The 13,158-nt window shown below is 36.2% G+C and overlaps 1 protein-coding gene across 1 annotated transcript; it reads left to right on the forward strand.

The window, feature by feature from the left end:
* Nucleotides 1–6,174: 6,174 nt before the first annotated feature.
* Nucleotides 6,175–7,858, forward strand: LOC148908772 (uncharacterized). The gene has a single exon (XM_089035421.1). The coding sequence runs from the start codon at nt 6,256–6,258 to the stop codon at nt 7,603–7,605; it is 1,350 nt and encodes a 449-aa protein (XP_088891547.1). The 5' UTR covers nt 6,175–6,255; the 3' UTR covers nt 7,606–7,858.
* The last annotated feature ends 5,300 nt before the right edge of the window (nt 7,859–13,158 follow it).

The raw sequence follows: 13,158 nt of genomic DNA on the forward strand, positions 1-13,158 counted from the left end.
ATCTGTTTAACTTGTTTTTGAACAATTTTAGGTAAGATTATTCCCGTATAACAGGTTTTTATAAGGCCGGTATATGAACAAAAATGATTGAAATCGCCTGCCGCACAATCAAAAACCTCTTCAAACGCTTTAAAAAATATTGTTAAAAACTAAAATATCTTCTAAAAAACGACAATTCTCTAATATGCAATCCCATATTAATCTGTTTAACTTGTTTTTGAACAATTTTAGGTAAGATTATTTCCGTATAACAGGTTTTTGTAAGCGCGTTATATGAACAAAAATGATTGAAATCGTCTGCCGCACAATCACCAACCTCTTGAAACACTTTTAAAATATTGTTAAAAAATTAAAAATCATTAAAAAAAACGTAAAATCTCTAATATCCAGTCCCACATTAATCTGTTTAACTTGTTTTTGAACATTTATGTGTAGGAAAATTCCCGTATAACAGGTTTTTATAAGCCCGGTATATGAACAAAAATGATTGAAATCGTCTGCCGCACAATCACCAACCTCTTGGAACACTTTAAAAATATTGTTAAAAAATTAAAAATCTTTAAAAAAACAACAAATCTCTAATATCCAATCCCATGTTAATACGTTTAACTTGTTTTTGAACATTTTTAGATAAGATGTTTCCCGTATAACAGGTTTTTGTAAGCCCGGTATATGAATAAAAATGATTGAAATTGTCCGGCGCACAACCACCAACTTCTTGAAACGCTTTAAAAAATATTGTTAAAAAATAAAATACCTTTGAAAAAAACGACAATTCTATAATATCGAATCTCATACTAATCTGTTTTACTTGTTTTTGAACATTTTTAGATAAGATTTTTCCCGTATAACAGGTTTTTGTAAGCCCGGTATATGAACAAAAATGATTGAAATCGCCTGCCGCACAACCACCGACCTCTTGAAACGCTTTAAAAAATATTGTTAAAAAATTAAAATTAAAATTTAAAAACGACAAATCTCTAATATCCAATCCCATATTAATCTGTTTAACTTATTTTTGAACATTTTTAGATAAGATTATTCCCGTATAACAGGTTTTTGTAAGCCCGGTATATGAACAAAAATGATTGAAATCGCTTGCCGCACAATCACCAACCTCTTGAAACGCTTTAACAAATATTGTTAAAAAATATAATATCTTCTAGAAAACGACAATTCTCTAATATCCAATCCCATATTAATCTGTTTAACTTGTTTTTGAACATTTTTAGGTAAGATTATTTCCGTATAACAAGTTTTTGTAAGCCCGGTATATAAACAAATTAAAAATGATTGAAATCGCCTGCCGCACAATCACCAACCTCTTTAAACGCTTTAAAAAATATTGTTAAAAAATTAAGAAGGAGAAAATGGGGGTCCCTTAATTTTTTTAGTGGAACAAAAGGAGCCATGAATGGTGAAAAGGCTAATAATGTATCCTAATTACATGCAAAAATGTAAAATAAACATGTTTATTTATAGAACTAATTATTTAAGAGTGCTATTGCATGTTTCTCGCTGCAGAGCTCAACATCTCATAAAGTAACACTTTATCATTTTTGGAAATTAGATTCAGCTATTAAGAAAGTTCTCATTCGAAAAACAATTTAGCTACGTGTCATTTGATAATAAACGATAAGAATTAAGGATAGTTTACTCTGATTGGCGGATGGTAGACATGACTGAAAAAAGTGGAGGCAGTTGAATTGATAATAAAACGGCAATAAAAATGATAATGATAATGATTTAGAATATGACAAAAAGACGCACTCAAATTATTATCGCAAGTGTTTTCAATTTAAAGTTTAAGACGCTGGCTTCACGTTAGGTAAGCACAGATATAAAAGATGAATAACACTTGTTATTCTTTTAGATACAACAGCGTCCTGGACTTGCCATCGTTTCGGATAGTTCTATCCACGTTATATGCAGTTACATCACTAACTGCCGTATCTCTGAACTCTTTAATACTGTATTCCATCTGGAAGAATACATCTCTAAGCAAACCTTCGTATCTTCTTCTTGCTAATCTTGCATTATCGGATCTTATCTTTGGAGCGTTTGCAGAAACTTCAACGATCCTCGCCAACTATGCTTACATTAAGGAGTGGAGCACAAAATACTGTTATATAGCTGCGGTTGCTCATCTTTTCGGATACTGGTTGGGTTCTGTATCTCTGTACTGTTTGACTCTTATTAGTGTTGATCGATTGTTGGCCATTAGACTGAAAAACAGATATCGATCGTTTGTAACATCTCGACGTATTTGGATGGTGACTATCCCTTACTGGGTCGTAGTACTTCTCCTGCTGTTGACTTTATTATTATCAAATATTCTTTCTTATGCAATACTTACTATTTTCCCATGTGTAATGTTTGTTGTTCTCACAACCATAACGGTTTGTTATTCAATGTCGTTCTACTCACTGAAGAAGCTCACGTCCTCTGTATCATCGGCCAATCAGCAGCCAAGCCATGAAAGCTCAAATTTTGATGTCTCACAATACAGAAGATCTTTGAATACCATGTTACTTGTCATGGTGACGACTTTGTTATTATACCTACCACATTTTTGCTCGTTTGTTACATATAGTCGCGAAAAAGATCTTCATTCATTGGCACCATACCAGGCATTACTGATAAGCGAACTGATCGTAGCAATGAACTCCACAGTGAACCCTCTGCTGTACTTGTGGCGCATGCAAGATATTCGTCAAGCAGTAACAGCTACAGTCAAAAGAATTTTGACAAGAGAACATCACTCTGGTCAAGAGGAGTAGATTTTAAATGGACGAAAAACTTGGATCCAAACGTTTGCTGATATTGTTTATTGTCTTGCATCCTGGTTCATCTAGGACGTTATATTATGTTTTTGTTGTTGTTCTTGTTGGTTCATTCAATCATTTAATCATTCATTCATTCATTCGTTCGTTCGTTTGTTCGTTCGTTCGTTCGTTCATTCGTTCGTTCGTTCGTTCGTTCGTTCCTTCCTTCCTTCCTTCCTTCCTTCCTTCCTTCCTTCTTTCCTTCCTTCCTTCCTTCCCCTTCCTTAATTCTTTCCTTCCTTCCTTCCTTCCTTTCTTCCTTCCTACCCTCCTTCCTTCCTTCCTTTCTTCCTTCATTTTCTTTAAGCTTTATATCCTTAATTAAGTTAATGCCAATGATCGCGAGTACAGAAAGAAAGCGTTGAGGTCTAGAAGTTTCAAATACATATGCTAAGTTATAATATACTAAGTTATAGCATTTATATAATTTGTATGCCAAAAGTAATAGCCGTTTTACGTTGCTATCGATATTAAAGATTAAGTTTTCTTTTTGCCAGACTTTTTATATTGAGCTTTATATGATCACCACCGCCATGCATCAGGTCTAGGAGACCAAGGAAACTGGGGCAAAATTTGGCTTCCGAATCTACGAACGAAGTTACGTACTAAAGCATGTGAGCAAATGATTGGTACTCAGTGCTCCCTGCTAATGAATTATTCAGTGAGATTTATCGTTTGGCATGTTATTTTACTTCCCGAAGAAGCTCCAATTTTTTTTTATTCCATTATTCTTATTAATCTTGTAATTTTAAAAATTTAGCTGGTACAAAAAATATGTTGTTGTCATCACGTCTTCGGTGTCATCGTCCAGCCGGTCAGCAAAGAGACTATGGGACCATTAAGTATCACAATACCAAAGATCTCAGTTTAAACGCCATCATATGTTGACAACCTTGATATTATATTGTCCAAGCTTATGTGCACAACTGTTGCATATGATGTCGGACGTAGTAAACTAAATGACTTGCCGTCTACCGCTTCGCAAAAGCAGTAGAAATAATGACAATACGCATAACTTAATTTCTTTATGCAAATCAGAATCAGAAGTTGCTTTTCAAAATATAGTGCTCGTCTTTGTTACTGTGTAACACCTGGACAAACCTTAAAGAAAATTGGCCTTTTTATGGAAGTAACAGAAAATCACCACAGTATATATATCTGCCCCTGACCATGACTCTTAGTATAGTTCTTTAACTGTTTTAAGAGTGCATGATTAAAGATTATTAAAGATTAAAGATGGCTGCCACACTCAACCAAGCAGAGGTCCTGCCAGCTTTTCTAATAGGAAAATGTTGTCGGAATAAATTTAACTAGAATCCCGTTGGTTCTATTCCCTCTCGTAACTAATCAATTGTTAACAATAATACTGCATATCCGGAGAGTTTTTTAATACCGTCTTTGGTTCTCAAGGTGGTGAAAACAATATATCTCTAATCCTAATCATAAAAAGACAGAAAACTTGAGCGGACGCATTGTAATTTCATTATCGGCACCAATTATCGTCGCTTGTACTGTGTAAAAAACATTCATAGAATGAAAAGATATAACTAGCTAAAAACTAGTGTGAGCTGCGTCGGTGTTTCTAATGAAACAGTAATGATGAAAAGGTAAATTATACACCGTGAAAAGATGAAAAAACTTACTGACGTTTCGGACGCTAGTCCTTATTCGGAGTAAAAGAGAAAGAAGTGGTAGAAAGGAGTGTATATATGATAGAATAAGACAAAAGAAACTAATGAGAGCAAGGTAGGCAAGGAAACAAAAACAAACAATCAAAAGACAAAAGAAAAGGTTAGTTGAAAATAAAGCGTTCATTAATCCCGTTGGGACTAAGAGTGCCCAATAGGTGAATAAGCCGCATTTCTTTGGTCTTGCGACAATCATTGTTGCCGTTAAGCAAAGAAAGACCGAAAACAATGAAGTCAGAAAGAGAATGGTTAGCTAGATTAAAATGGCGGGAAACTGGTTTGGTGGGATCGTTATTGCGAATATCATAAAGATGATTGCAAATGCGATCACCAAGACGGCGGCCAGTCTCGCCCACATACAAAAGATTACAGCGGGTACATTTAATACAATATACAACATTAGAAGTGGTACAAACAAAATGGTCAGTGATTTTAACAGTTGATTTAGGACCGACAACAGAAGTGTGAGAGACTATGTGAGGACAAGTATAACAACGTTTACGAGAACAGCGAAAAGTACCAGGTTCTTTGTTAGAGGGAAGAACTCCCTTGACCAAGAAAGAACGGAGATTACGATCACGTTTATAGGAAAAGAGAGGGCGGTTGTTGAAAATAGCAGAAGTGCGAGTATCAGAGTCAAGCCGAGAAAAGTTGCGGTTAACAATGGGTTTAATGGAAATGTTAATAGGATGATACGTAAGAGTGAAAGGAATGCGGTCATTAGAGGGACGAGTGTGAGGAGTGAGAGCGGTGGTACGATCAATAGTAGAAACTTTACGAATGGCGCGATCAATAACATGAGCAGGATAATTACGCTTAAGGAAGAAGGAACGCATCTCAGAACATTTAACAGAAAAATCAAGATCATCACTACACAAACGACGAAGACGAAAAAATTAGAAAGTCATTCCGTTGTCACCATTCCCGAAGATTTACCTCTTTCTGATTCTGAAATTTCAGTTCTTAGCAAGGGTTTGAACTTCGTTCCTCTTGCTAAGAAATCTGATGAATTTCAGGTCAAGAAAGACTCTGAATCTTTTTTTCGCCGTACTCGCCTTAAAGCTTTTTTCTCCGACTCTTCTAACTCTAACTGTGAACGTGATGTCTTTGAGCGCCTTTGTCCTCGTAAGTCTAACTGGGTCCCTCCCGAGGGACAATTTTCTTCTCTTGATCTTTTTGTCAATAAGTGTCGCCGTGATATTTCTAATGTCAATCTTAACCGTAAACTCAGTTATTCTAATCTTTCTAAGGACGAGTGGTTGGCTTTACGTCAATTACGCAATCGTTCTGACATTGTTATTAAGCCCGCTGACAAAGGCGGTGCAGTAGTTGTCTGGCGTTCTGACCTGTATAAACAGGAGGCTTTACGTCAACTCTCTGGTACTAATTTTTATTGTGAAGTGGATAAGGATCTTACCCCTGACAATCAAAAATTAGTTAAAGACACTGTTAACTCTTTCATTTCTGATGGCTCTTTACCCTCCACTGCTAAAAACCTTTTTGTTATTACTCCTCGTACTTCTCACGTCTATTTTCTTCCTAAGATTCACAAAGCTAACAACCCTGGCCGTCCTATTGTTTCTGCTTGTAGTTGTCCTACCGAACTCATCTCTAGCTATCTAGATTCTCTCATGCTGCCTATTGTTCAGCCTTTACCTACTTATATTAAGGATACTAATCACGCTCTTAGTATTTTTAATGATTTTCGCTTTCCTGATAACTCTTCTAAGCTTTTGTTTACTATGGATGTCAAATCTTTGTATACTGTTATTCCTAATGATGAGGGCCTTCGTGCTCTTCAGCATTTTTTCGATCTTCGTCCTGTCCTCGAGCCCAGCACTCCCACTTTGTTACGCTTAGCTGAACTTGTTCTTACTCTTAATTGTTTTTCTTTCGGTGATCGATATTATCGGCAGATAAACGGTGTTGCTATGGGTACTAAGATGGGCCCTAGTTATGCCAATTTGTTTGTTGGTTATATCGAAAACCTTGTTTTTCAACAATATACTGGACCTAAACCTGAGTTTTTTGGACGGTATATTGATGATTGTATTGGTGCTACTTCTTGTTCGCGTAATGACTTAGATTCTTTCATCTCTTTTGTTAACTCTTTTCACCCTGCCTTAGACTTTACGTGGGAGGTTAGTGAAACATCAGTCACTTTCCTTGACATCTTGCTTAGTGTTAATGACGACCGTCTTAGCACTAGTGTCCATTACAAACCTACTGACTCTCATTCTTATTTACTCTACTCGTCTTCTCATCCTAAGCACACTCTTAACGCTATTCCGTTCTCGCAATTTCTTCGTCTTCGTCGTTTGTGTAGTGATGATCTTGATTTTTCTGTTAAATGTTCTGAGATGCGTTCCTTCTTCCTTAAGCGTAATTATCCTGCTCATGTTATTGATCGCGCCATTCGTAAAGTTTCTACTATTGATCGTACCACCGCTCTCACTCCTCACACTCGTCCCTCTAATGACCGCATTCCTTTCACTCTTACGTATCATCCTATTAACATTTCCATTAAACCCATTGTTAACCGCAACTTTTCTCGGCTTGACTCTGATACTCGCACTTCTGCTATTTTCAACAACCGCCCTCTCTTTTCCTATAAACGTGATCGTAATCTCCGTTCTTTCTTGGTCAAGGGAGTTCTTCCCTCTAACAAAGAACCTGGTACTTTTCGCTGTTCTCGTAAACGTTGTTATACTTGTCCTCACATAGTCTCTCACACTTCTGTTGTCGGTCCTAAATCAACTGTTAAAATCACTGACCATTTTGTTTGTACCACTTCTAATGTTGTATATTGTATTAAATGTACCCGCTGTAATCTTTTGTATGTGGGCGAGACTGGCCGCCGTCTTGGTGATCGCATTTGCAATCATCTTTATGATATTCGCAATAACGATCCCACCAAACCAGTTTCCCGCCATTTTAATCTAGCTAACCATTCTCTTTCTGACTTCATTGTTTTCGGTCTTTCTTTGCTTAACGGCAACAATGATTGTCGCAAGACCAAAGAAATGCGGCTTATTCACCTATTGGGCACTCTTAGTCCCAACGGGATTAATGAACGCTTTATTTTCAACTAACCTTTTCTTTTGTCTTTTGATTGTTTGTTTTTGTTTCCTTGCCTACCTTGCTCTCATTAGTTTCTTTTGTCTTATTCTATCATATATACACTCCTTTCTACCACTTCTTTCTCTTTTACTCCGAATAAGGACTAGCGTCCGAAACGTCAGTAAGTTTTTTCATCTTTTCACGGTGTATAATTTACCTTTTCATCATTACTGTTTCATTAGAAACACCGACGCAGCTCACACTAGTTTTTAGCTAGTTATATCTTTTCATTCTATGAATGTTTTTTACACAGTACAAGCGACGATAATTGGTGCCGATAATGAAATTACAATGCGTCCGCTCAAGTTTTCTGTCTTTTTATGATTAGGATTAGAGATATATTGTTTTCACCACCTTGAGAACCAAAGAAGGTATTAAAAAACTCTCCGTATATGCAGTATTATTGTTAACAATTGATTAGTTACGAGAGGGAATAGAACCAACGGGATTCTAGTTAAATTTATTCCGACAACATTTTCCTATTAGAAAAGCTGGCAGGACCTCATAGAATGAATGAGGTCTCTAATAAGATTCTAGCAAATTGCAAAATTAGAGAAAGCCGAGCAGCGTTCTTTTTATAGTTCCGAATCTCCTTAGTTACCGTTGCTATCTCGTACAAGCTCAACAAATTAGGCTAGAATATGTCAGAATTTAAAACTCTCTTCGCGGAAAATTAATCACAAATTGCTTCAATTGTTTCATGTCCTGCGAATAGAAAAGAAAAGAATTGCTTCGTAAACCTCGTAGTACTCTTTAAAACCGTCAATGTGTAGTTGTTTGTGGGACAAGACTTTAATTCCACTAGGAAAACTGCTGCAACGGTGATTGGTTCGCAATTATCTGAGTGGGAGCCATGAGTTGGAGCCATCTGCCAATGATATTAAGTATGACCTGGCTCTTCTGGTCATTACTCATTTTGTACCACTTGATTTTCGTATCGTTCGGATTCAAAATCTTGAAGATTAAACCGATTGTGGCATTCATTCCGTTAAAAGTGCTCTAAAGAAAGCTAATTCCGTCAGAGCAACTGAACAATTTACCAAGCTTAGGACAAACTCTGTTCAGCGTCCTACAAGGAATTGCGTTGAAGGGATGCTCAAGAATCATTAGCACTGCACATTTTTAAATTGAACTCTCGTATCGTTCGGACTTAAAATCCCTAAGATTCAATTCATTCCGTTAATGCGCTCTTAAAAAGTGGTTAATTCTGTCAGAGCAACTGAACAATTTGGCACTGCTTAGGACAAATTGTATTACAGCGTCCCAGTACAAGGAATTGTGTTGAAGAGCTGCCCAAGAGTTAATTTGAAATAATCCATCATTTCAAGATAAGTGAAGATTATACTTTTGGACCGTGAGAATGTTTACTTACCGCCGGAGATGAACTATAGCTGCCTCTCCATGAATTACTATCCCTACCTTCAACTGAAGTCTTTCCGCTTAACGATAGTTTCGTTATTCGCCATTACCTTATTAACAGCCGTATCTTTGAACTCTTTGATACTGTATTCCATCTGGAAGAATTCATATCTACACAAGCCTTCGTATCTTCTAGTCGCTAATCTTGCATTAACAAACTTTCTGTTTGGAGTGATTGGCGTTCCATTTACAGTCCTTACATATTTAAGTTACATAAACGAGTGGACCTCGATTTATTGTTACATGGCTGCTTGCAGTCACGTTATTGGGTACTGGCTGTCTTCTGTATCTATCTATATTTTGACACTCATAAGCATTGATCGATTGTTGGCCATTAGACTAAAGAACAGGTATCGATCATTTGTAACATCTTCTCGTGTCATGGTTGTCACTATTCCTTACTGGGTGGGAACTCTTTCACTTTTCTTCACTTTACTACTTTCAAATATGTTTGCTTTTGGAAAAAATATCATTGTCCCATGTTTTCTTTTCGTGTTTCTCACAACCATAATCGTTTGTTATTCCATGTCGTTCTACTCACTGAAGAAGCTCACGTCTTCTGTGTCATCGTCTAATCAGGAACCCGGGAATGGGACCATAAACTTTGACGTTTCGCAATACCGCAGATCTCTTTACACGATGTCACTTGTTCTTCTGGCAACGTTGCTATTCTATCTACCCTATTTTTGTGCGTCTGTTGCTCACAGTATCAAGAATGGAAAACATTACGACCAAAATTCGTTTTCGGTGACATCGTTCAAGATGCTTTTGGTAGGTGAGCTGATAGTGGGAATGAACTCTATAGTGAATCCTTTGCTTTACTTGTGGCGAATGCAAGATATTCGACAAGCAGTGAAAAGTACAGTGAAAAGAATATTAAGACGAAAACATCAGAATCACTCGGGCCATGGCGGACAAGCACAAGTGATTGGACTGCACCTTACCAATCAAGAAACCTTTATCGGATGGAGATCTGAAGTCTGAAATTTGAGACCGAGTAATACGCTTCAAATCTTGATAAATTCCCAGTATGAACAACAGTTTCCTTTACGATTAGCATATAAGAAAGGCTTGATCTTTTTGAGTTAGAAATGTGGTTTTTCGTATTTTCGTATAGCCAGAAAACATAAGACCACAAAAGTTACTCTCTAATATATATCTCGACTGAGCAAATTTTTTTTTTAAATGTCATAAGGACAGACACTGAACTTTGTATCATTGAAATGCTTTTTTTTGGTAAATTTTCTTTCTTTCTTTCTTATTTTCTTTTTTCTTCTTAATTAAAACTATCAAGTGTTTCAAATGAGAACCAACTGATTTGAATAAAATAACTGGGTTTTAAGGCGCGCTCCGAGGTAATTATCATATAGGATATACATCAATCGTTGTAAATCTTTGTGCGGCTTAAAACATCACTCTCATTTCATAGCGCTATGAAATTTCACTTTATGTCATACAAAATGTTATCATTATCATCATCATAATCATTGTTGAGGTAAATGATCAAGTTTTTTTCATTAACGAAGGATTTTTTTTTTTGTTTTTTTGTAAGATATATGTTATGGGACGACAGCTCTCGGTATGAGCTTCGGGATCTTTATTCTACCCTCTGTATTTAACTGTTTACATGGGCTGTATTTATAATAATTCTATGACAGGTGCCAGTCTCTAATCAATGTGATCATATCGTTGAATCATGATTGGGTAAAAGAATAAGTAAAAGTGCGATATCCTAATGACGAGTAATAGCTAAAACTAAAGTTAATATATGAATATATCGTAAATGTATAGATAAGATTACAAGCGACATTTCTATCATAAGACTCAAAAGAATAGTGCTAAAATAACCGAACAAAGGGGTGCAAACCGTATAGGACGTAACCAGAGGTGTAGAGGTGAGGAACTAAGAGGTTTACTTGTGAATTCAATGCATACCATTATCTAAACTTGTGCGTAATGGCAGCCTTACTGCAATATCATATCGATACTTTTATATAGTTAATTGATCATGCTTTATCTTGTTTTCATAACATAATTAATAGTTATTAGAAAAACTGATGTCTTGCTTAGTCTGTACAAACAATTATTTTCTCTCTCATAACATATATATCGTTTTCCTAATAGAATTCCCTCGTCAGCCAATGAATTTTACTATTGAATTAGCAACAGACTTCTTAAAGGTGTCAATACCATCAATATCCGGTTTAGGGTGCCTTTGGTTTTGCCGTATTTTCTAATATAATTCCAAACTTCGATTCATTTCGATAGCAAACAAATAATAGAGAAGTTGTTAATTGCTTTGGTAATTCTTGACCCTTCTACGTATACTTTTGCCATGCACAGAATATCGTGTTTGCAATATAAGGTTTGAAAATGAAACGTTTTAACTGGGGCATAATTTTCCCCCATTTCAGACCACGTGTCATTCTTTTGAAAGATTCTTGATTGAGGTTGCACATGAGAAGAAATATGAATATGGATACATAGTCAAGTAATAAATAATAAGTGATATTCCTTATGTTGAACAAAATGCGGCCCCATGTTTTCTTTTAATGTTTCTCACAGCCATAATCGTTTGCTATTCCATGTCGTTTTACTCCCTGGAGAAGCTCACGGCTTCTGTATCATCATCGTCCAGTGAGCAATCCGATAATGGGACTATAAACTTTGATGTTTCGCAATACCAGATATCACTTCATACGGTGTACGTTGGTCGTTGTGTTTGCAGCGTCGCTACTATACTTTCCTTATTTTTGTGCGTCGGCTGCTAACTTTATTTTAAAAAATGGAAAAGGTTATGACCAAGGTTCGAATTGAGTGACGTCGTACAAAGTAGTACAAATAAGGAAATTTGTGACAGGATTCAACTCCATAGTGAATCCTCTGCTGTACTTGTGGCGCATGCAAGATATCCCTCAAGCTATGAAAACTACAGTCAAAGGAATCTTGAAACGCGAGAACATCTCCTTGTATAAACGAGCAAGCTTGACTCCTAATCAGTTAAAAAGTGTTATTCAAAAGTATCTTTTTTATTAAAGACAAGGGCGTACTGTAGAAAAAAAAATATTAGAAGAAAAACAGACAAACTGATCGTTGTTGAAACTCATTTTATTATAATTTTTGATATTAACATTTCTTTTACGATATCAGTATAGACAATAAAGAGATTGATCAGAGGAATCGTACTATTACGTTAGCTATGAATAACAGCATGAATAATTCATAAGAATTTGATAAAGAGAACTACTTTTCGATGCCATCTTGCAATGGGAACGAAAGAAGAAGTTAAAAAGATGAAGGAAAATGTATAGAGTTTCGTATATTTATCTTTCTTTTATAGGTAACGACTGTAATCTCTTCTGGTTAGCGGTCAATATCAATAGACGTCATTATTTCAACAAACACATGTAAAAATTAAATGTCATCTTTACGAAATATATATCCTTCAACATCATCCAACATCCTAAAGCACTCATCCAACATCCTCCAATGTTTATCCAACATCAGCCACCTTCAACCCTAACTATTCTAACATCATCCAACATCATCCAACATCCTCAAACAACCTCCAGCATCATCTAACATTCATCCCACATCCCCCAACGTTTAACCGACATCAGCCACCTTCAACCCTAACTATTCTAACATCATCCAACATCCTAAAACAACCTCCAGCATCATCTAAATTCATCCAACATCCTCCAACGTTTAACCGACATTAGCCAACTTCAACCCTAACTATTCTAACATTATCCAACATCATCCAACATCCTCAAACAACCTCCAGCATCATCTAAATTCATCCAACATCCTCCAACGTTTAACCAACATTAGCCAACTTCAACCCTAACTATTCTAACATTATCCAACATCATCCAACATCCTCAAACAACCTCCAGCATCATCTAAATTCATCCAACATCCTCCAACGTTTAACCAACATTAGCCAACTTCAACCCTAACTATTCTAACATTATCCAACATCATCCAACATCCTCAAACAACCTCCAGCATCATCTAAATTCATCCAACATCCTCCAACGTTTAACCAACATTAGCCAACTTCAACCCTAACTATTCTAACATCATCCAACATCATCCAACAT

The sequence above is a fragment of the Actinia tenebrosa genome, unplaced genomic scaffold, assembly GCF_029948245.1.
Source record: "Actinia tenebrosa isolate PJP-AT-01 unplaced genomic scaffold, QUT_ActTen_1.0 PGA_scaffold3__52_contigs__length_22856419, whole genome shotgun sequence".
NCBI lineage: Eukaryota > Metazoa > Cnidaria > Anthozoa > Actiniaria > Actiniidae > Actinia > Actinia tenebrosa.

Excerpts from the sequence above, each read along its gene's own strand:
- LOC148908772 (XM_089035421.1), top strand. The coding sequence starts at position 6,256 with ATGGATGTCAAATCTTTGTATACTGTTATTCCTAATGATGAGGGCCTT.